Source organism: Papio anubis, chromosome 13 (genome assembly GCF_008728515.1).
Source record: "Papio anubis isolate 15944 chromosome 13, Panubis1.0, whole genome shotgun sequence".
In the NCBI taxonomy this organism is placed as follows: domain Eukaryota; kingdom Metazoa; phylum Chordata; class Mammalia; order Primates; family Cercopithecidae; genus Papio; species Papio anubis.
Genome location: NC_044988.1, coordinates 44,698,033 through 44,723,522, shown reverse-complemented (window position 1 = coordinate 44,723,522; position 25,490 = coordinate 44,698,033). Strand labels below are relative to the sequence as shown.

The window sequence follows — 25,490 nt, the reverse complement described above, 5'->3', positions numbered from 1 at the left end:
TTAACTGAGACTGGAGATGGAGATGTAAGAAAGCAGCAAACCAAGTACCTGAGATGAAAAGTAATCAGGTCATCTAGTGATTAAAAAAAAAATCCCACTGGAGGTTGGGCACTGTGACTCACACCTGTAACCCCAGCACTCTGGGAAGCCACGGAGGGCAGATCACCTGAGGTCAGGGGTTCGAGACCAGTCTGGCCAACGCGGCAAAACCCCATCTCTCCTAAAACTACAAAAAAAAAATTAGCCAGGCATGGTGGCACAAGCCTGTAATCCCAGCTACTTGGGAAGCTGAGGCAGGAGAATCGCTTGAACCTAGGCGGAGGTTGCAGTGAGCCACGACTGCACCACTGCACTCCAGCCTGGGCAACAGGGTGAGATTCTGTCTCAAAAAAAAAAAAAAACAACGCCGGGTGTGGTGGCTCACTCCTGTAATCCTAGCACTTTGGGAGGCCGAGGTGGACGGATGACTTTAGGTCAGTAGTTCAAAACCAGCCTGGCCAACATGGTGAAACCCTGTCTCTACAAAAAATACAAAAAAAGGCCGGGCGCGGTGGCTCAAGCCTGTAATCCCAGCACTTTGGGAGGCCGAGACGGGCGGATCACGAGGTCGGGAGATCGAGACCATCCTGGCTAACACGGTGAAACCCCGTCTCTACTAAAAAAAATACAAAAAACTAGCCGGGCGAGGTGGCGGGTGCCTGTAGTCCCAGCTACTCGGGAGGCTGAGGCAGGAGAATGGCGTGAACCCAGGAGGCGGAGCTTGCAGTGAGCTGAGATCCGGCCACTGCACTACAGCCTGGGTGACAGAGCGAGACTCCGTCTCAAAAAAAAAAAAACAAAAAACAAAAAACAAAAAAAATACCTGGGTGTGGTGGTGGGCGCTTGTAATCCCAGCTACTTGGGAGGCTGAGGCAGGATAATTGCTTGAATTCAGGAGGTGGAGGTTACAGCAGGCTGAGGTTGTGCCAGTGCACTCTAGCCTGTGTGACAGAGCGAGACTCCATCTAAAAAAAAAAAAAAAAAAAAAAATTCCCACTAGAACAGCCCACAGTCTAGGCAGTCTTCACAAAAGGCACCAATAGTACACACAGGTCAACTGTCAAACTCTGTCTTTGCCTTGCTTCTTTCTAGTCTTTCTAAAGAGCATTCAGATTCCTTAAGACTTCTCTCATCTCATGTGCCGAAAACAACTCTCTTCTAAACATTGGTAAAGCAGCTCAGCAGTAAACCTAGTTATCAGCTCATAAGCTAGTACATCTTTGCTTTTGCCTACCTAAGAGCCAAAGCTTCAAATGCTTATTGATTTTCATGGGAAGCAAGACCTAGATTGGATTTATGACATCCCCAACTAAACTAGCTCTTTGATTAATGCTCTTTATTTCCCCCATATTCTTGCTAACTTCCCACTATTTACCCACCATGAGGATTTACATATAAAACATGAGAAAACCGTTCAATACTTGTTCATACCAATAAGTTGAAGGTGCATCACTAACACTGTGTATCAAGGTAGGAAATTATGTAAAAGATACGAAGGAAGAGACTGTTGCTACTTTAGAATAGAGATCTCATTTAGAAAGATTTTCATTAAAATGGTTAAAATGAATGTATTTGTAGTGAGTGAAAAATGTCACTGCTGTTAAAGGGTTAACCTTCAAGCACTGTACCAGAAAAGTTCATAAAGTCAAAACAAAAACTTTCATGTGTCATACTTACCTGCTTTCTCACCCTAAAGGATTAATGAGTCTGTTGGGGTTTTTCACTTGCCACTCCCTGTCATTCATTCAATAAACGTTTTTGAAAACAAATTGTTTTTTTTGAGACAGAGTCTTGCTCTGTTGCCCTGGCTGGAGTGCATTGGGGTTATCTTGGTTCACTGCAACCTCTGCCTCCCAGGTTCAAGGGATTCTCCTGCCTCAGCCTTCTGAGTAGCTGGGATTAACAGGCGCGCACCACCACGCCCGGCTAATTTTTGTATTTTTAGTAGAGACGGGGTTTCACCATATTGGCCAGGCTGGTCTTACCTTGTGATCCGCCTGCCTTGGCCTCCCAAAGTGCTGGGATTACAGGCATGAGCCACCATGCCCGGCACTTTTTTATTGAGTACCTGCACCGATGAATAAGATAGTGCCGACTTCTAAGCAGTTTACAGATTAGTAGGAAAGAGTGTAAATAAGAAATTGTTACTCTAAGATTAGGTCACAGCCTTTCCAGAGGTGATTTTTGGGTTGAGTTTCTCAGGACCAGAAGGAGTTAAGTGCTGGGGACAAGCTGGGGAATGGCATGGCGTGGAGGGAGGTTGTTAGGCAATTTTAAGCTGGGAATACTTTCAAGTCCAAAGGCGGAAGGTGGAAGAGTAAGTACTGGGCTGCTTTTCCTTCCAGCATCTTTTTCTAATTATAAGCCACTCCTCCTTCAGCCTTGCTGACTCCCTGCCCCACCTAGAGGCGATGTGGAATCGCGAAAAGGCATGGGCAGCTAGCCAGAGGGGCCAGAATGCTACTTCGGCCCCTGGACTAGAGTGTGATCTTGGGCAAGTTGCTTATCTCCTGTGAGCCTATTTTCTCATCTGTGAAATGGGGATAGTGGCACTTTGGTTAAATGAGAGAATGTAGGCCAAGTTCCTGCCTCAACTCATTTAGATTTTCCTGCCCCCCACCTTTTCTTCAGTTGTTTTGGAAATTATATTCTTTCTCCTTATAACTTTTCCCATTGCTCCTCTGATCTCCATTTTGGTATACTTTTTCAAGCATCCCCACTAAGGCGGCTGACTATGAGGGAGGGCTGCACCAAGCATGGCTGGAAAAGATCACAGCTGGAGAAGAGCACAGAAAAGTTCTCCAAGTCGCTAGGATGTGCCCAGCTTTCCTTCCCTGTTCCCTGCCCTCCCCTCCCCCTTTCCTCTCAGATTCAGAACTGTTGCTCCCAGGGATCCTGGGCTTTTGTTCTCTGGAAGCTTAAACCACCACCTGTTTTGCCTTTATTGTTTAAAGGGTATCTCCTGTTGTCTACAAACTACCACAGGTTGAAACGGACAAAACTTAAAGGCAGCAAGAGCTAAGTATGGTACTTCCTTTTTAAAAAAAAAAAAAAAAAAAAAAAAAACCCAGTAATACTAAAACATCAACGCTTTTCCATTTTCTCTTGGTTTTTTCTTTTCTGAGGTCCCCCCCAACACTAACTACCCCCTCTTTACTTGTTGGTCCTACCATTAGTACTAATGGAAAGTTATCTTTAACATTAATTATAACTTATTTTATGTCTGTTTTCCTTAGTTTGAAGTTCTTACAGTCTGAGGTATCCTCTAAAGCAATTTCTCAAACTGAATATGCGTAAGAATCACCTAGGGATCCTGTTAAAACGCAGATTGTGATTTAGAAGGCCTCCGGAAGGGCTGAGCTTTACCTGAGCTCCCAGGTAGCCCTTGCTGCTGGGCCCTGGACCACACTTGAAGTAGCAAGGCCTTACAGGGTTTTGAACAAATAAAGTGAACACAAACACACACACAAAAATGATTGCTGGATGATGCTTTGGTCTCTCACTCTGTATCTTGGGCTTTTCTTCAATACATCTTTTTCCACATTTTCTTATGCATAATTTATAGCCAACACCTGACAACTATTCCGTTGTGTAATTACTTAGTTGTGCTCTCTCTTCCCTTCTTAGTCACCAGTCTCACTGAGAAATGGGTCATTTCGTGAGTACTCCACTTACCCCCAGCCTCTTTCTACTATCATTTACCTTGAAACATCAAGAACTGGTTAAATAATCATTTTTACCCCTTTCTTGCTCAGCAACCTATAGTAGCTTCCTACTACACACATTAAATTCAAATTTAGAATGAGAAGCTTCAAGACATATCACCAACCCTTCCTTCTCCTTTGCCAGCCAATTTCTCTTTTGGCTCCACTTGGAACTCTCCGTGTATTGCCCAGGTATAGTTTCTCGAAACTCCTTGCAGGACATTTTACTTTGGGACTGTCTTCTTTCATTCCTATTTAAAGACATGCTGTATTGCTTTCAAAAAATTCTCAATTTTTACCAGCTCAAAACAACTTTTCCTAATTCATTTCCACTTGAGTCCCGTATTTAAAGCAGTATTATCTAGGTGCTAATATATGTCTTATTATTCTTATTTTTATGTCTTAACATTCTGTTTAAAAATATTTTCAGCCTCTCTAAAGGATCAAAAAATAAAATAATCTTTAAAATCCCTTGAAGAGCATTTTAAGAGAGAAAATATTTGAGGTTTAGTAACACTTATACATTGTACCACCTACCAGCTCCTATTCTACTAGGGAGAAAAAATTTAGATGCAGCTGAAATTTAGTTAGGGCCCGAACCCACATCCTATCTAAAAGATTTCTGTTTTCCTGTCATTGTTTTCCACCCTGCGCATTTTGCATTCGGTAGGGTTGCATTTTTCTTAATAGTTCTTGGTGATTCAAATGTAAAAGAAATCAAATAGGGCTCTCTCATATTACAATTTCAAGGAAAAGGAGACTACGAGGCCCATTCAGCGAGGTGCAAGAGGCCTACATGCAGCACACCCTGCAACCGCCGCATGCTCCAATTTCATCTTTGGGTTTTCGTACAGCTCTTCTTTTTTGGATGATGCAAACCGCGCAAAAGCAGCCTTCAAGCCTCCCCACCCTGGAAAACGATACAAGAACATGAAGCTTTACTGCCAGTTTCTCCCTAACACGCAGCCAAGGGATACAGGCCCGGATACCCGCCCCCAAACCGCGTCCACAACAATCATTTCCTCCCTCCCCGCCTTTTACATACAGTACACATACAAATACACACACGCAGAGAGGCCAGCAGGGGCGGGCCGGGCCCGACCACTCTGCAAACCGCAGGGGGAACTTGCGGCAGGCCGAGCTATTTTCGCCCAGTCCTTTCTTCTTCGCTTGCGTCTCCCTCTCCATCTGCATGCACTTGTTACATGAAAGCGAACTTGGGGACTTAGGGTTTTCAGAAAATCGGCTTCGGAGCCACACGCCTTCGCCGGGTGCTGCATCATCCCCCCTCTCTCGGTAAGCAGGTGGTCGCGCCCCAGTGCTAGCGGGCGCCGAGCGGGAGCCGCGCGGGAGCAGCGCAGCTACGGCGGCGGCAGCGGCGGCGCGGTTGCGATTCCGAGTCGTTGAGACGCCTCTGCGGCAGCTGGTGGCGCAGGTGGCTTGCGTGGACGCGGGTAAAGGCGACCGGCCAGCAACCGCAGCGTCGGCGCCCGCGGCCCCGGCAGGTGAGCGGGCGACGGGGACTCGCCCCGCCCCCCCCCCTCGGTGGCCTCGCTCCTGGCTGTAGCGGAGAAGTGGACGCGGCCCGCCCGGGAGCCGAGGGGGCCGAGGCTGCAGTCGCTGGGCAGCAGGTTGCGGGGGAGGCCTTGCGTGGGCGGAAGGGGGCCGCTCGCCTCTCGGAATCCCTGCCTTTTTCTCTCCCATGCAACCCCTCCCTTCTGGGGCTTAAGCCCGGTGGAAAAAGCCCGGAGAAAGATGGGGCGAGCGGATGGGAGATTTCGGGCCGGGCAGCATCCCCGCCTCAGGTGGTGGCGTCTCTTCGGTGGCGGGGCGGAGGACCTGCCCCGGCGCGGAGGCAGCGCACTGGCGGGGGAGGAGCGGGAGGCGGCCCTCCCCTCGCTCTGCCACCCCCACCCGCTGGCTCCCCTCCCCCTCCCCTTGCGGCCCCTCCCTTCGGGCTTCTTCGCTTTAACCGCCCTCGGTGCTCTCCCTGGCAGGCGCGTCGGGACGCCCCGAGGCATCATCCCCCGCCCGTGGGCGGCCAGTGTCCGCCGCCCGCATCCCCGCGCCGCCGCATCTCCTCGCTGCCTCCCGGGCTTCGGACCCCCGGTCTCGCCCCCGAAACATGACTCGCGATTTCAAACCTGGAGACCTCATCTTCGCCAAGATGAAAGGTTATCCCCATTGGCCAGCTCGAGTAAGTGATTTGTAGCCCTTGCGCTTAGCAGTGCTACCCTCTTCCCCGGAGGCCTGCTGCCCACCGTGTCTCTTCATTTTTTTCCTCTGTCCTTTCTCTCCCTCGCTTTAGTCTCATTTGTAACCTGATTTTTCATTTTAGTTTTTTACCCAATAATCTCCCATGTAATTATAAAAATTCAGACATTTCTACATACCTGTGTATTTCTCTATGGTTTATTGGCCGACTTGGACAGATTTTTTTCCTAGGAAATATTTAAATACGTTACTAGTTAATATTCCATTGTAGGTGAAATAATAAAGAATGAATTTTGTTTAAAAATTATTGAAACATTGACATTTCCGTAATTTTGGATCAAGTACAAAATATCTGGAATTTGTGCAGATTACACACAAACTCTTGGATGTCAGAGAAGTGCGTATGTGGTTAAATTGCATTTACAGGGTTTTAAAAAAAATACCTTGTACTTGATGAGGCCTTCTGGATTTGCTTGTTTAATACAGAGATTCAGGACTGGATATTCTTGAAAGTATTACAGTAGTTTAGCACCGAGGAAGGGCCAGAAAATTCATTTCCCCCTTTTTATTTGAGGTGTTTATGACCTTGAAGTTGTTGTTTTACCTTTTTGTTTCCAATAGGCAAAAAGGAGGTGTGGACCAGATTCCTGAGTTCACATGTAGTGGTACAGAGAAATGATTAAGGACCCAGGATGTTTTGTGACATTTAGGAATTGAGACTGTTTAAAAATATACGCTCCATTTTTAGAAAAAGGGGTATTTTTGTTTATGGTGGTACCCAGGCTCTCAAACAGTGATAGATAGGACCTAAAATATGTTGCAGTCCATTAGATTGGGTAAACTCGAGATCCTTTAAAAATATACTATATGGTGTTCTGAAGTTGTATTTTTCCAAGCCATTTATTTTCGACTAATTTACTCTCCTTTGAAAATGTGTTTCTTAAAAATAATTAAATTCTATAGTTTTAGTTATGTCAGCAGGGAAGAGGAATGGGGGAAAACACCCATTAGATAACAGAGTCCTGTCTAGGATTTGAGAGTGCCATCCAAGTGTAAAATGATCACTGTTCCTTGACTTTCTTCCATCTAGCTGCTCTACGTAGACTCCTGTTCACAAGTTTCCTTCCAAAGCTTTTTTCCTTGCCTATAAAGTCTGCCTTTTCGGTGCAGTCTTACTTGAACAATCCTTAGTCATAATCCTTGTCTATATATTTTACTTTCTAATCTATTCCTTTCGTGATAATCTTTTGTTTTAATTCTTACTCTGTGTATGCTTTGACTTCCAAGTATATTGTGAGCCTGAGGGCAACAACCTTAAATGGAATTTCTTTATACCCTCCACAGCCTGTAGTACATATAATGCACACAATTCATGTTCAAATGGAGCCTAGGGAAACTGATCAGGTTTAAGGCCCCTCTAATACACTTTTTCATGATTATCGAGGTATCCTTGTTTATTTTGAGGTGTTTGAAAATCTGAGATTGTCTAATACATCTGTATTCTGATTTGCATGCCACAGTGCAGTTGAAAGCCAATGAAATGTTTTAAAAATCTCCCAAATCACCCTCCCCACGCTCACGTTAAGTGACTAAGAGTGGTACTGAAAATAAAATAGGGTAGCCTTTGGAAGACCACAGTGTTTTCCTTATTTAACAATTCATTTGGATTGGAAGGGAAGTGTTTGTCTTTTCCCTTTTCCCCGTCATTTTGTTCTGAGAAACAGCTGCATTTAGTTTTGATGTATTCTGTGTCCAACAATGATTTCCTTTTTCTGTCTTCATTAGAAATTTGAAATCTTTGCTCTAGAGAGTTTAGAGTACATATTTAAAGTCTGAGCTGTAAAGGTGACACCTCTTGTTGCAATTTTTGCTTTAACATTTCTGTCTACATGTCCCAGACTTTAATTTTTAAGTCTTAAACATTCATGTACATAATCCTTTACCAGTAATAATCATTTAAAAAAATCGAATTTTGCCTGGCATTTGTTAAAGGATATAGGTGCTAGGTATTTGCATAAACTCTTAAAGCTGTTTGCTAGCAGAAAGAAGCATATGAACTGGGTTAACAGAAATTATATCTTAAGGGATTAAGCATTTTTGCAATTATCGGGACCTTCCCACAAAGTTCAGATAACAGGTGTGATCTTCATCATATTGGTGGGGAAATAGGTCCCTAGAGATACTGGGTGGTAATGATTCTGTTGATGTGTGAGAGCCTTTAGACTTCCCTCACAAATAACCAGTTCAGTCATCCTCATGGTCTTTTCTGCAACACCATAATGATTACAGAGGGGATAGTAGGTCCTTTAATGGTCAGCCCCCTTCTTAACAAAGTCAGCTGATTTTCAAATTGAAGTGTTTCTGAAATTATGAAAATTATGACATTTAAAATAGATATGATGTTAAATTCTTTTTTTTGTTTGTTTTTTGTTTTAAGACAGAGTCTCACTCTGTCACCCAGGCTTGAGTTCAGTGGCGTCATCTTGGCTCACTGCAACCTCTGCTGCCCAGGTTCAAGCGTTTCTCCTGCCTCAGCCTCCCGAGTAGCTGAGATTACAGGCACCTGCCATCGCGCTGGGCTAATTTTTGTATTTTTAGTGGAGATGGGGTTTCACCATATTGCTCAGGCCGGTCTTGAATTCCTGACCTCATGATCCACCAGCCTCAGCCTCCCAAAGTGCTGGGATTACAGGCGTGAGCCACCATGCCTGGCCGACATGTTGTTAAATTTTAGCTAAGTAGTACTGCTTTAGTCCTGAGGTCTGCTTTTCCTTTATTGATAAGGGAAAGTAACAAGTATTATGGATATATTAGATGTGATAGCACCTGATGATTTCTGCCTTACATAATTTAAAAGGTTGAAAGAGCAGTGAAAAAGGAACAGCTAGCCTCGTGTGATTCAGGCATATTAGCGAAGGATCTTTTCATAAGCTTTTCAGACTTCGGGAGGTACTAATTTAAACTTTTGTCAATGTCTGCTTTTACATTATTCTGTTATTTGTATAGATTTCCTGCAGAACTAACATTTAGGGTTGTCAAATAGATTCAGACTCCTTATCTGAAATGATGATATGATTAATAATTCCAAATTTTGGGATTTTAGGAAGGCAGGGAGAGTACATATACCATATATTTTGCTTCTGGTGTGGTCTGGAATAGCACATGATAATCTTAATTATCTGCAAAGAACAGTGGAAACAGTAGGTGGACAAAAGAAATGACTGATACCCGCAGTGTCAGTCCAGGTTTTGCCACCAAATGAGTTTTAACAGAAATTTTGGTTTTCAGAGTTTCTTGGGTTTCAGATTTGGGGATAGGAGATTATGGGCCGGCAGAACTGGTCCATTTTATAACAGATCCTTTTTGGATGTTTTGCTCTCGTTTATTCAGATAAATGTTGAGGTGTGTGTGTTTTAAAATATTTTAATTTTTCTCACTTTTCTTTTAGGTAGATGAAGTTCCTGATGGAGCTGTAAAGCCACCCACAAACAAACTACCCATTTTCTTTTTTGGAACTCATGAAACGTAAGTCCTGTTAGCTTTAAAGGCAAATCAGAGCTAATTTAACAGGGTTATTGGGCAGTAGACATTAATTCAAGGGGGAAATAGTAACGTAATAGGAAACTTTAAAATCTTTGAACTTTGGAAAGAGCCTTTAAGTCTCTATTTTTAAGGTAGTGTTTACAGATGCTGTAGGTTTATTTTTTATTGGAATTGATATTTCCTTAACCAAAAAGGAAAGTAGAAATTCTCTCAGCAATAAGAATGATTGATGGATGAAAATATATAGGGAAAGTTTTAATAAGTTATCTAATATTCCTATGCAGTAAGTGCTTTTTATAAGGACTACTTGGTACCTAATTTTTGGTTTTATGATATCAGATATACAAACTGTGTATATTGTGGGGAAGGTGAGAAGAGGAAGTCTAGATAGTTCCCTCCTTGTGTTTATATCGTCCCTGAAGCTCTGCTGCCTCTGATGGATATGTGGGCAGAGAACTAATGTGGTGAAGCAAATTTTTCAAAAATTGCAGCTGAATGTTGAAGCATGTTACTGCCAAGTGCATGGGATCACTCTGGAGGCTACCATTAATTTCCCAAAGAATATTCCTACGTACCTATAATTTAATGGCCTTGCAAATACTATATGATCTGGTTGATTCTGGACTTGAAGTTTGGAGTCTGTCATAATTTTGGTAGTGTTGTTTACCTGGGATGAGGAGAAACAAACTATTGCTATTCTGATTAGAATGACCTATTCCTAAGAGTGGCTACGATGGCAATATTTGGTTTAATGTTGCTTAGCTACTGTATAAACTTTCACACAATGTCTTTAATAGCTTTATTGAGATGGAACTTACAAAGAAGTTCACCTGCTTAAAGTGTGTAAGTCAATAGATTTTAGTATATTTACTATCATAACCTATTGTTGATCACTTTCCCCTCTCCAACCCTAAACGACCACTAGTCTACTGTCTGTAGACTGACCAGTTCTGGATATTTTATTTTAAAAGTATAGTACAATATTTCATAATTAGTTTTTTAAAAAATACAACTTTGGATCCAGAATTGATTTGGCCTTCATCATAATTAGAATTAGGTTCAAGTGTATTCTATGTATAATAATAGAATTTTTAAGAAGTGATAAATTTCTGATTCCATGGGATACTCTAAAGAAACTCTTTAGTAAATTTAGTAGAGGACAAAGGTATCTTTTAATGGAAAATTGTGCAGTGTATATTAGAGTAGGGCTTTTCAAAGTGTGTTGTCAGGTCTAGCACCATTAGCATCTCATGGGAACTTTAGTTAAAATGTAAGTTCTTGGCTTCGTGTGGTGGCTCATACCTGTAATCCCAACACTTTGGGAGGCCAAGGCGGGAGGATCGCTTGAGTTAGGAGTTTGGAGACCAGCCTGCAGCATGGTGAAATTGTGTCTCTACAAAAAATACAAAAATTAGCCGTTTGTAGTGGCACACACATGTGGTCCCAGCTGCTCCAGAGGCTGAGGTGGAACCATCACCTGAGCTGGGAAGGCAAAGCTTGCAGTGAGCCAAGATCTCACCATTGCAGACCTTGTCTCAAAAAAAAAAAAAAAAGTTCTTAAGCCTTACTCTAGACCTACTGAATCAAGCTGTGAGTGTGGAGCCAAAAATCTGTTTTAACAAGCCTTCCAGATGATTCTGATCTGGAAGTTTGGATTCTGATCTGGAAATTGAAGTTTGGAAATACTGTGGTAATGTGAGTGGACATTCCTTAGCATTTTTCAGTTTTATAAGCTTAGAATTCTTTAATTCTGATTTTTGTCTGAAATGGAACAGATCTTTTTTTTTTTGAGATGTTGTCTTGCTCTGTTGCCCAGGCTGGAGTGCAGTGGCGCGATCTCCGCTCACTGCAAGCTCCGCCTCCCGTGTTTATGCCATTCTCCTGCGTCAGCCTCCCCGGTAGATGGGACTACAGGCACCCGTCACCATGCCCAGCTAATTTTTTGTATTTTTAGTAGAGATGGGGTTTCACCGTGTTAGCCAGGATGCTCTCGATCTCCTGACCTCATGATCAGTCTGCCTCGGCCTCCGAAAGTGCTGGGATTACAGGCGTGAGCCACCATGCCCAGCCTGAAATGGAACAGATTTTATACTTCTATATATCCTTATAGTTTTATAGAACACACAGTCCCTTCTTACATTACTATTTTAAATTCAGAAGAGGAATGATTATCCCTTCCCTAGCATTTGAAAGGATTTTCACATTATAAATATATGTACCCTTTTTTTTTTTTTTTTTTTTTTTTTTTTTGAGGCAGAGTCTCAATCCGTTGCCCAGGCTGGAATGTAGCACCATCTCTGCTCACTGCAAGCTCCACCTCCCGGGTTCATGCCATTCTTCTGCCTTAGCCTCTTGAGTAACTGGGACTATAGGTGCCCGCCACCACGCCCGGCTAATTTTTTGTATTTTTAGTAGAGATGGGGTTTCACCGTGGTCTCGATCTCCTGACCTCATGATCTGCCCACCTGCCTCCCAAAGTGCTGGGATTACAAGCGTGGCCTGGCCAAATATATGTACGCTTTAAACCAAAGCAAACTAAACCAAGTAACTAAACCTAACTGTTGTTTAGTTAATAGGTAATTAGGTAGTTAATGAAGACAATGAATTACTAATAATTCAAGAATTTAGGATATATTCAAGGAATTCAAATGTATTTAACTTTAAAGTTAAGTTAATGATACTGAATTTTCATTTCCAAATGCACTTGGTTTTTGCCTAAGTGTTCTTATATCATTTGTCTTTGGAAAAGCAGTGCTGCCCCATATGTATGTTGGTCTGGCAGTGACTTGAGATTAATTTTGGGCTGGGCGTGGTGGCTTAGGCCTGTAATGCCAGCGTTTTGGGAGGCTGAGGCGGGAGGATCACGAGGTCAGGAGTTCAAGACCAGCCTGGCCAATATTGTGAAACCCCATCTCTACTGAAAATATAAAAATTAGCTGGGCGTGGTGGTGTATACCTATAGTCCCAGCTTCTCGGGAGACTGAAGCAGGAGAATTGCTTGAACCCAGGAGGCAGAGGGTGTGGTGAGATCATGTCATTGCACTCCAGCCTGGGTGACAGAGTGAGACTCTGTCTCTAAAAAACGAAAAAGATTAATTTTTGGAAACTAAGTTGCTGATGATCTTTTTTCCCCTCAAAATTTGGGAGGGTAGTTATTCGAAGTTTTTTTTTTTTGAGATAAGTCTCATTCTGTGGCCCAGGATGGAGCACAGTGGTGATCATAGTTGACTGTAGCCTTTTAACTCCTGGGCCCAAGTGATGCTCCCATCTCAACTTCCCAAGTAGCTGATACTACAGTAGTTGACTAATTTTTGTATTTTTTATTATTATTATTATTGTTGTTATTATTTAGAGACAGAGTCTTGCTACATGGCCCAGACTGGTCTCCTGGGCCTGGTTTCAAGTGATCCTCCTGCCTTAGCCTCCCAAAGTGCTGAGATTACAGGCTACTTGATTTTTTTTTTTTTTTTTTTGAAATGGTGTCTCCTCTGTTGCCCAGGCTGGAGTGCAGTGGCACAATCTCCGCTCATTGTAACCTCTGCCTCCCAGATACAAGCGTTTCCCCTGCGTCAGCCTCCCAAGTAGCCGGGATGACAGGCACCCGCCACCACACCCAGCTAATTTTTGTATTTTTAGTAGAGATAGGGTTATCACCATGTTGGCCAGGCTGGTCTCAAACTCCTCACCTCAAGTAATCCACCTGCCTTGGCCTCCCAAAGTGCTGGGATTACAGATATGAGCCACTGTGCCTGGCCTGTTTGAACTTTTTAGTTTGGATTTTGCATAAGTAGTTTAGTCTGCTAGCCAGGAGTTAGGGAGATGGGATAGTAAGAACATACAAGAAGAAAGGGGTATTTGGAAAATTGTACTAATTCATAACTGATTTATAGATTAAGATTTTTTAATTGTTAATTTAGAGCAGAATTCTTTTGTAACTGCATTCTTTTCCTGGCCTACAAACATCTGATTTTACTTAGGACATTCATAGTAAATGTTCAGCAATCAAGTTTTGAATATTAGACAATGAGCCCTAACTGTGACCGTGTACTAGATATTTTAAACGTAACATATTCAAGGAGATTTTTAGTAAGTGGGAATGACGTAGACTCAATTCTTGCTGAAGCCAAGTCTTGGTATTATCCTTGATTACATATTACAGTCTTTCCCCTTTCTACATCTAGTCAGTCAGCAAATCTTCTTTTCCTTTCTTTTTTTTTTTTTTGAGACGGAGTCTCGCTCTGTCACCCAGGCTGGAGTACAGTGGCCGGATCTCAGCTCACTGCAAGCTCTGTCTCCCAGGTTTATGCCATTCTCCTGCCTCAGCCTCCCGAGTAGCTGGGACTACAGGCGCCCGCCACCTCACCCGGCTAGTTTTTTTGTATTTTTAGTAGAGACGGGGTTTCACCGTGTTAGCCAGGATGGTCTCGATCTCCTGACCTCGTGATCCGCCCGTCTCGGCCTCCCAAAGTGCTGGGATTACAGGCTTGAGCCACCGCGCCCGGCCTCTTCTTTTCCTTTCAGATGCATTCGGATCTGTCCACTCTTGATCATCTTTGTATAATTCAAGTCCATGCATAATGACTTCTGTAAATAATGTCCTAAGCTGGGCACACTGGGACATTCCTGTAGTCCTAGCTACTCAGGAGGCTGAGGCAGGAGGATCCCTTGAGCCCAGGAGTTCAAATCAGGCTTGCAACATAGTAGGACCCTGTCTTGGGGGGTAAAAAAATTAAATTTTTTTTTTTACTTACTTATACTCTATGTTGGTTTCAGTTTCCACTCTTCATATACAGTTGGCCTGCTGTATCTGTGGGTTCTGTATTCATGGAGTCAACCTGTCACAGATAGAAAATATTTGGGGGAAAAAGATGGTTATGGCTGTACTGAATATGTATAGTTTTTTTTCCTTGTCGTTACCTTAATGCAATGTTAACAACTATATAGCATTTACATTGTATTAGGTATTGTAAGTTATCTGGAGATGATTTAAAGCAGTGGTGGAAGACATTTTTTCCGCGGGGGTTTGCGGGGATGGTTTTGGGATGAAAACTGTTCCACCTCAGATCAGCAGGCATTACTTAGATTCTTATAAGGAGCACTCAGCCTAGATCCCTCGCATGTGCAGTTCACAATAGGGTTTGTGCTTCTGTGAGGATCTAATGCTGCCACTGATCTGACAGGACACAGAGCTCAGGTGGTAATGCCTGCCTTCTGCTGTGTAGCCTGGTTCCTAACAGGCCACGGATGGGTACTGGTCCTTGGCCCGGGGACTGGGGATCCCTGATTTAAAGTATATGGGAGGGTGTGCATTATATATATGTGCTGTTTTATGTAAGAGACTTAAACATCCATGAATTTTGGTATCTGTAGGCATGGGGGAAGGATAATCCACAATCTTACGGATACAGAGGTACAACTCTCTAGTCAAAGAGATCTTTATATCCCAATTAGATCATGTCATTTTACTGAAAACTTTCAGTGACTCCCTATTTTAACATTAGCAATGAATCAAAACCAAAAACTACCTACAAATGCTATTTGTAAAACCCTATACGAACTAGCCCATGCTTACCTCTCCAGCCTTATTACATTTTTCACCGCTTATTTCTGTTGTACAAATAAGCCTCATCTTGTCTCAGGTCTTTTGTTTTCCCTTTGCAGGAAAGGTTATGCCATCGAATATTTGAAGTCATTTAGATCTTAGCTCACATCCTCCTCCTCGTGTTTATTTTCTCCATTGCAACAATGACTGAATTTTTTTTTTTTCCTTTTTTCTTTTTCTCACCCACACTCGAAGAGCTGGATCAGCAGGGACCTTGTCTGTCTTGTCATCATTAACTTAAGTGCCTGGCACTTAGTAGCTGTTAAATAAATATTTGGTGATTGAAAGCTTCGTGCACTAGATAAAGTCAGTTGTCGATTATGCATCTGCTGTCCATTAGCCAACGTTTATGTAGAGTTTAAGACAACTAGATCAGAAGTTTGTTTTTGAATCCTGACTGCCACTTACCTGCTATATAATCTTGGGCAGGTTACTTATATTTGTGTTTTTTTCTTTCTCGTTTGTAAAGTGGGGATAATAATATCTTGCCTCAGAATTATGGGATGCTAGTAAGACATGACATGAAAAATGCTTAGAACAATGCTTGGCATGTATTGAAGACTAAATAGCAGCTATTATTTATTTAAAATGTTCAGCTTTGGCAAACTTATGTTTCATTTTGGGAACAAGACTTGTGGGGATTTACCCATTTTTCTAAGACTTCTACTAGTAGTATTTATTAAGTTGAAATGCAGCTCAGTTTGAGGTTTGCTGACTAATTACCTTTGCTAATTCAGGGAATATTCCTATCTAGCTCTATATCTTTGAAGTCTAGAAAATTTAAATAAAGATATTTTGCTGTTTTTTCCTCCTTACTGCTCTTAATTGTCTTAATGCAAAGAAGTTGGGTGCTTAGTTTTAGGAACTTTAAATATACATCACAGGCTGTTTTAAAACCCATCTAATTTATAGTTTTAGGAGTGAAGGTCAATGCAGAGGTACTGACAGTGGTCACAAGAAGAAAATAAAGTAATGAATCATAGGATAGGGTTTTTTTTCTTCTACGGTAGTTCTTCTATACAAGTTTCATAGCTGCATGTATTGGTGTGGGACTTGTATGATTTCTCTTAAATTTTACACCAAATAATGAGATGAACTGTTTATTCATCTCTTTTTTATTTTTTATTTTTATTTTTTGAGGCAGAGTCTCACTGTCGCCCAGGCTGGAGTGCGGTGGCAGTGGTGCGATCTCCGCTCGAAGCAAGCTCCGACTCCCAGGTTAATGCCATTCTCCTGCCTCAGCCTCCCTAGTAGCTGGGACTACAGGTGCCCGATACCATGCCCAGCTAATTTTTTTGTATTTTTAGTGGAGACAGGGCTTCCCTGTGTCAGCCAGGATGGTCTTGATCCCCTGACGTCATGATCCGCCCACCTCGGCCTCCAAAGTGCTGGGATTACAGGCGTGAGCCACCACGCCTGGCCCTATTGATCTCTTTTTACCAGCAGGTTCATGACTAATAGTGCATGCATATTCAATTGTCTGTTGAATCATTTTTCTATTATAGAATAATACATGCTATTATAAAATATAAAATATTTATAATAAACTTTCATATTTTGTGATTTAGTAACGTAGAAATGAAGCAGCAAGTTAGAATCAATATGTTGTTAAAAATGGGATTTTTCTGTTTAGCAATATTACTTGGCAACAGTTATTGTTTTGAGCTTCATATATTTGGCTCTGATAGGATTTCTGTTTTGTATAAGTGACTCTTTTTTTTGAGACAGTCTCTCGCTTTGTCACCCAGGCTGGAGTGCTGTGGCGTGATCTTCGCTCACTGCAACCTCTGCCTCCCGGGTTCAAGTGATTCTCCTGCCTCAGCTTCCTTGGGTAGCTAGGATTATAGGCACGCACTACCAAGCCCAGCTAATTTTTGTATTTTCAGTAGAGACGGGTTTCACCATGTTGGCCAGGCCGGTCTCGAACTCCTGGGTTTGAGTGATCCTCCCACCTCAGCTTCCCAAAGTGTTGGGATTACAGGCATGAGCCATCATGCCTGGCCTGTGACTTGTTTCTTTTAAGCGTTCTAGCCGGGCGCGGTGGCTCAAGCCTGTAATCCCAGCACTTTGGGAGGCCGAGATGGGTGGATCACGAGGTCAGGAGATCGAGACCATCCTGGCTAACATGGTGAAACCCCGTCTCTACTCAAAAATACAAAAAACTAGCTGGGCGAGGTGGTGGGCGTCTGTAGTCCCAGTACTCGGGAGGCTGAGGCAGGAGAATGGCGTAAACCCGGGAGGTGGAGCTTGCAGTGAGCTGAGATCCGGCCACTGCACTCCAGCCTGGGCGACAGCGATACTCTGTCTCAAAAAAAAAAAAAAAAGGGTTCTAGTTGGGTAACAGCTGAATTTTTGTGTGTGTTCTTGTGGGTATACATATTACTCACAAAAAATGAATTAACAGAAATAACTGCTTTTCTTTGTTTATAAATCATTAGGAAAATAGGGATGCACATGTATACACTTAGGGCTTCAAAGTGTGTGCCATGTAAGAAACACATTGTAGGATTTGAGTTGCCTCAGTATTACAAAACTAGTACTGAATTCAGTTAATGATTTGCAGTTTTCTTAGGATGTTTTACATTAGTCTTGACTCTTATAAGCTTTGACATTGGTGTTTGAGGTCTGAGTTCGTACATATAGAGAAATAGCATGAATATTTTATTCGGAGATGTTTCAAAGACTGTATTACAGTGGTTCAAGGAAAGCCCAAAACCTCTTTAAGGAACACTGCAAGTTAAGACTCTGCTGTTTTAATAGGTAGATGACCTTGCCTGAGTCCGTCTTTTTGAATTTTAGTTTTCTAATATTTAAAATGAGGTTTTGGTGATCCCTCAGTTTCCTTTCAGCTCTGAAATTTGGTAGATAAGTTACCTTGAATGTGTATCTTGTTAAAATTTTTTAAAATATAAAAGGAAACAAATCATTTTTATGCCTATTTTTAGAAACCCCTAAACCTGGTAATATTTTGGTGTATTTTTTTCAAACTTGTCTATGCATTTTTTAAAGGAGTTTCTGTCGTATATAGTTATGCCCTGCTTTTGTGTGCATGTGCGTATTAAGCATTTGGTATGTTATTTTAAAATGAAATGCCTTGAAGAATGAATCAGTCAGACCTACTGTTAACATTTTGATATATTTTCTTTCAGACTGACTTTTACAATTTTTTGGTATTTGCTATTATGTATAATTATATCCTGCTTTTACTTAGCGTATTAAGGATTTTTTTATATGTAATTTTAAAGTGGAATGCTTTGAAGAATGCATCAAAACCACAGCTGCATAAGGTTGTACCCTTGGGAAGTAGTATAGTGATGTCTCGAAAAACTAATCTGGTTCATTGTTTACCAAACCCGTAGGACTGTGTGCCCAAGGAAGATTTTTTTTTTTCATCTTCTGTCATTTTTAAGTCTCATTAAGAGCTCATGAGTCTTGAGCATATCTTTGACCTACTTACTCTTAGTGTTTTTGTTTTGTTTTGTTTTTTGAAATGGAGCATCACTCTGTCACCCAGGCTGGAATGCAGTGGCACAATCTTGACTCACTGCAACCTCTGCCTCCTGAGTTCAGGCGATTCTCCTACCTCAGCCTTCCTAGTGGCTGGGATTACAGGTGCCCGCCATCACGCCTGGCTAACTTTTATATATTTAGTAGAGATGGGGTTTTGCCGTGTTGGCCAGGCTGGTCTCGAGCTCCTGACCTCAGGTTGGCCTCCCAGAGTGCTGGAGCTGGGATTACAGATGTGAGCCACCATTCCTGGCTTGACCTACTTACTCTTTTTTTTTTTTTTTGAGACAGAGTCTCGCTCTGTCGCCCAGGCTGGAGTGCAGTGACCGGATCTCAGCTCACTGCAAGCAAGCTCTGCCTCCCGGGTTTACGCCATTCTCCTGCCTCAGCCTCCCGAGTAGCTGGAACTATAGGCGGCCGCCACCTCGCCCGGCTATTTTTTTTGTTTTGTATTTTTTAGTAGAGATGGGGTTTCACCATGTTAGCCAGGATGGTCTCGATCTCCTGACCTCGTGATCCGCCCGTCTCAGCCTCCCAAAGTGCTGGGATTACAGGCTTGAGCCACCGTGCCGGGCCGACCCACTTATTCTTAGAATTTATTGTGAAGATAGATGTAGAGATTGAGCAATATGTTTATTACAGCAGTGTGATTTTATAATATAAAATTTGGTATGGAAAATGGCCCAACAGTAGGTTTAGCTATTTAGTGAAGTACTGTGTAGGTGTTGAGTAATTGTTGACATAAAAAGATACTCATCTTAGGCCCGGCGCAGTGGCTCACGCCTGTAATCCCAGCACTCTGGGAGGTCGAGACGGGCGGATCATGAGGTCAGGAGATCGAGACCATCCTGGCTAACACGGTGAAACCCCGTCTCTACTAAAAAATAACAAAAAACTAGCCGGGTGAGGTGGCGGGCGCCTGTAGCCCCAGCTACTCGGGAGGCTGAGGCAGGAGAATGGCGTAAACCAGGAGGTGAACCTTGCAGTGAGCTCACATCCGGCCACTGCATTCCAGCCTGGGCGACAGAGCGAGACTCTATCTCAAAAAAAAAAAGATACTCATTTTAATTTGAAGAGGTCTGCTTTTGAGTATGTTTGTATCATATACATTAAAATTGCGTAGTTGTGTATGTATATATACAAATAAGTGGGCTGAAAACAGATTGAGTTAGTGAAATTATGGATTGGTTTTCTTTGATAGGATATGTTATTGTCAAAACTTTTAACAGCTTTATTAAAATATAATTCATTTCTCCAAAAAGAGACCATGTATCCATTTACTTTCCATTTCTACCAAATCTTCTTTCCCACCTTGGTCTAGGTGGCAGCTAACCTCCTTTCTTCCTATTCTGGGCACTTCATTATAAATGGAATCCGCCGGGTGCGGTGGCTCATGCCTGTAATCCCAGCTGTGGCAGGCGGATCTTGAGGTCAGGAGTTCGAGACCAGCCTGGACAACATGATGAAACCCCATCTCTACTAAAAATAACAAAAAGTAGCCAGGTGTGGTTGCACATGCCTGTAATCCCAGCTACTTAGGAGGCTGAGGCAGGAGAATTGCTTAAACTTGGGAAGCAGAGGTTGCAGTGAGCTGAGATCGCACCACTGCACTCTAGCCTGGGTGACAGAGCGAGACTCTGTCTAAAAAAAAAAGATGGAATCCTAGAACAAGTGGTCTTCAGTGGCTGGCTTTTCTCACTTAGGATGATGATTTTCAAGGTTCATCCATGCTCTCGCCTGGATGTGATAGTGCATTATTACTTTTTATTGTCAAATATTCCTTTATATTGAGTTACCGTATTGTATTTATTCATCACTTGATAGACATTTGAGTTATTTTTACTTTTGGCTTTCATGAATAATCCTGTGAACATTTGTGTCGAAGTTTTTTTGTGAACATAAGTTTTCATTTCTCTAGGAGAAAATTCCTGGGTCAGATGTAACTTAATGTTTAGTATTTTGAGAAACTCTCAGACTTTCCAAATCAGCTGCACCGTTTAACATCCAACCAGCAATTATATGAGGGTTCCAGTTTCTCCACATCCTTGCCAACACTTGTTATTATTTGTTATTTTTTGGCCGCCTGAGTGGCAGTGAGGGTGGTATCTTGTGATTTTTGATCTACATTTCCTGAATAACTTAATGATGTTGAATTATGTAAACTAAAAAAAAAATGTGCAAATTTAAAAGTTTTCTGTACTTATCATGAATTTACATTTGTAAAAGTCTTTCAGTTGGAAGGACATAGTTAATTTTTGGTATATTAAGATTTGTGAATTTATGTATGACATCAGTTGAACCGTAATGGTTAATGAAAGGTACAGGGCCGGCCGCAGTGGCTTATGCCTGTAATCCCAGAACTTTGGGAGGCCGAGACGGGCAGATAATGAGGGCAGGAGATCGAGACCATCCTGGCTAACACGGTGAAACCCCATCTCTACTGAAAATAGAAAAAATTAGCCAGGCGTGGTGGCGGGCGCCTGCAGTCCCAGCTTCTTGCTCGGGAGGCTGAGGCAGGAGAATGGCGTGAACCTGGGAGGCGGAGCTTGCAGTGAGCCTAGATTGCACCACTGCACTCCAGCCTGGGCGACCGAGTGAGACTCCCTCTCCAAAAAAAAAAAATTTGTGAAAGGTACAACTTGTAAATCTGAATCTGGGAGTAGGAGTAAGGGGTGAATTTTTTAAAAAAACGTACTTAGCAAAATTAAAAACCAATTGTAATGAAAAGGTACGTGTAAAATGAGGTGGTGTGAATAAAGCTAAATGCAAACATTACATTTTATGAATAAATATAGTTTCATTAATACTTTCTGTGTTAATAAACCATTTTGCTATGTCTTTTTTTTTTTTTTTTTGAGATGGAGTCTCGCTCTGTCGCCCAGGCTGGAGTGCAGTGGCCGGATCTCGGCTCACTGCAAGCTCCGCCTCCCGGGTTCATGCCATTCTCCTGCCTCAGCCTCCCGAGTAGCTGGGACTACAGACGCCCACCACCTCGCCCGGCTAGTTTTTTTGTATTTTTTAGTAGAGACGGGGTTTCACCGTGTTAGCCAGGATGGTCTCGATCTCCTGACCTCGTGATCCGCCCGTCTCGGCCTCCCAGAGTGCTGGGATTACAGGCTTGAGTTTGCTATGTCTTAATTTTGTGAGACAAAGCTCAAACAAAACAAGACCAAGTAATGATATAATGTCACAAAGAAAGCAGGAATGGCAATACTGCTGTCTGTTAAAAGTGGAATTTAGGCCGGGCGGGGTGGCTCAAACCTGTAATAGGCAGTCCTTAGCTTTACATAGTTCCTGTAGGCACAAATTTCAATTGCCATGACTTAGCTAAATAACAGTCCCCTAACAACATTGTTAAAATTTCACCTACCCTGCCGTATTAACTGTAATTGTATCAACTACAAAATTTGCTGCTAGTCTTTCAACCCACACATTGAGATGTAAATTACAGGTGCATATAATGTCACTTTCAAAGTTTCTTGCTGATGGGTCACCGTGCATCAGTTTCTCAAAATCATGCACAGTGGGATGTGTAGTTGGCCTCTCTCTCCTAATGATGTCCCCATGTGACAGTTTACCAAAATAAATGAGGAAATTGATCATCAAAGATGATAGTGCGGCAAAAATCATAATGCTAGATGGGAAATTTGAGTTTAATATAAATGGAATAATAGAATAAATAGCTTACCTTGTAAATATAGATGGTTTGCAGTTGGACAGACACTAATTGTCCAGCCAGAGAAACTTAGTGGAGGCAAGCTTATCAGCATAAATGAAAAAGGTAGTTGTAATGGAAAAGATGAAGATATCCTATTAGTAGAGGTGATACCAACAAAAAACATTGAGGATATTTCACAACATTGAAAGCATGAAGGGTAAAATATTGGAATCTGATCCAAACTTAGAAAGGAGTATAACAGTTTGCCAAGGCATAGAAGATAGACTCATGCCATATCATAATTAGTATCACTAGAAGAAGGCAAGCACTGTTCAAACTATTCTTTTTTTTTTTTGAAGATGGAGTCTCGCTTTGTCACCCAGACTGGAATGTAGTGGCACGATCTCGGCTCACTGCAACCTCTGCCTCCTGGGTTCAGGCAATTCTCCTGCCTCAGCCTCCCGAGTAGCTGGGATTATAGGCATGTGCTACCACGCCCAGCTAATTTTTTTGTATATTCAGTAGAGATGGGGTTTCACCATATTGGCCAGGCTGGTCTCGAACTCCTGACCTTGTGATCCACCCGCCTCGACCTCCCAAAGTGCTGGGATTAAAGGCGTGAGCCACTGCACCCGGCCCTGTTGAAAACTATTCTTGATTGTTTTGTTTTGTTTTGTTTTAACGAAGAAATGATACACTTTAATCTCAGTGTTCCTAATGTTTTAAGTTACAGCATACTAAGTAAGTATTGGTTTTACTATTTCGTTTCCATATGCATTTACGTAACTGTCAGTAACAGACTGCTTAATGTTCTGACAGTTTTTAAAGGTCACAGAACAGTTGTAACTTTTCCAATTGATTATTAAGATTGCCTTGCTTGGTCATTTTTAAGAACTGCTTTGAGGTTAAGAAAAATGATTCATGTAAAAAAATTTATCTCTAATCTTTATACAGTAACTTTATAGTAGATCAGTCTTCAGTGGCTTTTAGACTTAGAGCCAGCCATACCGTTAAAAAAAATCCACATTTGAGGTTTTAAAACATTTTCTTGTAATTATTTTTGAGGTCTTTTCCTACTCCTGAAGTTCCTGGTGACCGCAATTTTGAGCCCTCTGGGGATGTTAATTTAGTAAATGGGGGTGCTTAAGATTCAACTTCTTCAGTCTTGTTTTTAGCTTCCAAATTTTATTTTTGTCTTAAGAGTTTATACTTTTAAAATAATCTCTTTACTGTTGTTTTTCAGGAGGGAGAATTTGTGTTGAATTGGTTTGTTCTGACCAGAAATATATTTTCATGGAGATTTAACTCAAGTCATTTACTTGGAATTTGAAACCTGTTACATAAGAGGAATGTTGTACTGCTATAGCTAAATGTGTTAATTTTTCTAATTTGAGATTATGGACAGAAATTAATGATATCTAGTAAAATCTTCAGTTTTTGATGGAATGAGATGATTTCAGTTTAACTCCAAAGTAAATTTGGTAAATAATTGGTTTGCCTTAATCCTAGCATAATATTACTTTGAAAATGGGATGTACAGTTAAAATACATGGATACAATGAACATTACAGAATTTAAATATTAAAGCTGACTTTTATATACCCTCATTTTATATATATATTTATTTATTTTATTTTTTTGAGGCGCACTTTTGCTCTTGTTGCCCAGGCTGGGGCGCAGTGGTGCGAACTTGGCTTCCCACAACCTCCACCTCCCGGGTTCAAGCTATTCTCCTGCCTCAGCCTCCCAAGTAGCTGGGATTACAGGCGTGCGCTACCACGCCCGGCTAATTTTGTATTTTTAGTAAAGATAGTGTTTTGCCACGTGGGCCAGGCTGGCTTTTGACCCTGACCTCAGGTGATCCCCCCGGCTAGGCCTCCCAAGTGCTGGGATTATAGGCATGATCCACCACTCCCGGCCATATTTAAATAGAACTCTTAAGCTTTCTTTTAATTGAAATTTTATTTTAGAGCCTTTTAAAAATTCTAACTAGAATGTTAACTGTACTCATTAGTTCCCTAATTCTTAAAGAATTTTAGCAGATAAGGAATTTGTGATATACATCTAATGATAGTAATAATTTTAAAAGTTAGTACATTTTAGAGGAAAAAAGTATCAATTCCATTTTCCTGTTGCTTTGGGGAGTGTATGTATATCAGCTGTCATAGTAAAATTATCAACATACTTATGTCTAGCTTTATAGAACTGACAGACTTCTATATGACTCACTGATGTGGGGAGGAGATGTACAGGGTCCGTCGTGGATAATGCATCTAAATATATATGTACAGATGGTCCCTGACCTACTGATACAATTTGGCTCTGTGTCCCTACCCAGATCACACCTCGAATTGTAATAATCCCCACAGGTCAAGGACAGGACCAAGTAGAGGTAATTGAATGATGGGGGTGATTTCCCAAATGCTGTTCTCATGATAGTGAGTCTCATGAGATCTGATGGTTTAAGTGTCTGGCATTTCCCCTGCTTGCACTCATTCTCTCTCCTGCGCCCCTGTGAAGAGGTACCTTCTGCCATGATTGTAAGTTTCTTGAGGCCTCTCCAGCCATGCGGAACTTTGAGTCAATTAAACCTCTTTTCTTTATAAACTATCCAGTCTTGGCTATTTCCTCATAGCAGCATGAGAACCGACTAATACGGTAAATTGGTACCAGAAAGTGGAGTGATGCTGTAAAGATACCTGAAAATGTGGAAGTGACTTTGGAACTGGGTAACAACAGGCAGAGGTTGGAACAGTTTGGAGGGCTCACAAGAAGACAGGAAAATATGGGAAAGTTGAGAACTTCTGGAGACTTGTTGAATGGCTTTGACCCAAATGCTGATAATGATATGGACAACGAACTCCAGGTTGAGGTGGTCTCAGATGGAGATGAGGAATTTGTTGGGAACTGGAGTAAAGATCAGTCTTGCTATGCTTTAGCAGAGAGACTGGTGGCTTTTTTCCTTTGCCCTAGAGATCTGTGGAACTCTGAACTTGAGAGAGATGATTTAGAGTATCTGGCAGAAGAAATTTCTAAGCAGCAAGGCATTTAGGAAGTGACGGAGCATAAAAGGAAAATTTGCAGCCCGATGATGCAGTAGAAAAGAAAAACCCATTTTCTGGGGAGAAATTCAAGCTGGCCACCAAATGCTAATCACCAAGACAAGGGGGAAAACGCCTCCAAGGCATATCAGAGACCTTCATGGCAGCCCCTCTCATCATAG

The 25,490-nt window shown here is 41.9% G+C and overlaps 2 protein-coding genes across 8 annotated transcripts in view; one reads left to right on the top strand and one right to left on the bottom strand.

The window, feature by feature from the left end:
* The window catches only part of CCDC171 (coiled-coil domain containing 171), a 501,053-nt gene that overhangs the window by 443,147 nt on the left and 32,416 nt on the right, over positions 1–25,490 (bottom strand). For both annotated transcript variants that reach the window (XM_031654260.1, XM_031654264.1), the window contains exons 2-3: positions 14,252–14,335; positions 6,137–6,184 (exon numbers count right to left, since the gene is read on the bottom strand). The gene's annotated coding sequence lies outside the window, so the exon portion shown is untranslated. The remainder of the gene's footprint in view (positions 1–6,136; positions 6,185–14,251; positions 14,336–25,490) is intronic.
* The window catches only part of PSIP1 (PC4 and SFRS1 interacting protein 1), a 50,616-nt gene continuing 30,190 nt past the window's right edge, over positions 5,065–25,490 (top strand). For all 6 annotated transcript variants that reach the window (XM_009188733.1, XM_017949846.2, XM_009188734.2 and 3 more), the window contains exons 1-3: positions 5,065–5,248; positions 5,741–5,940; positions 9,406–9,482. In XM_009188733.1, the coding sequence (XP_009186997.1) occupies positions 5,869–5,940; positions 9,406–9,482 (149 nt within the window). In that variant the 5' untranslated portion in view covers positions 5,065–5,248; positions 5,741–5,868. The remainder of the gene's footprint in view (positions 5,249–5,740; positions 5,941–9,405; positions 9,483–25,490) is intronic.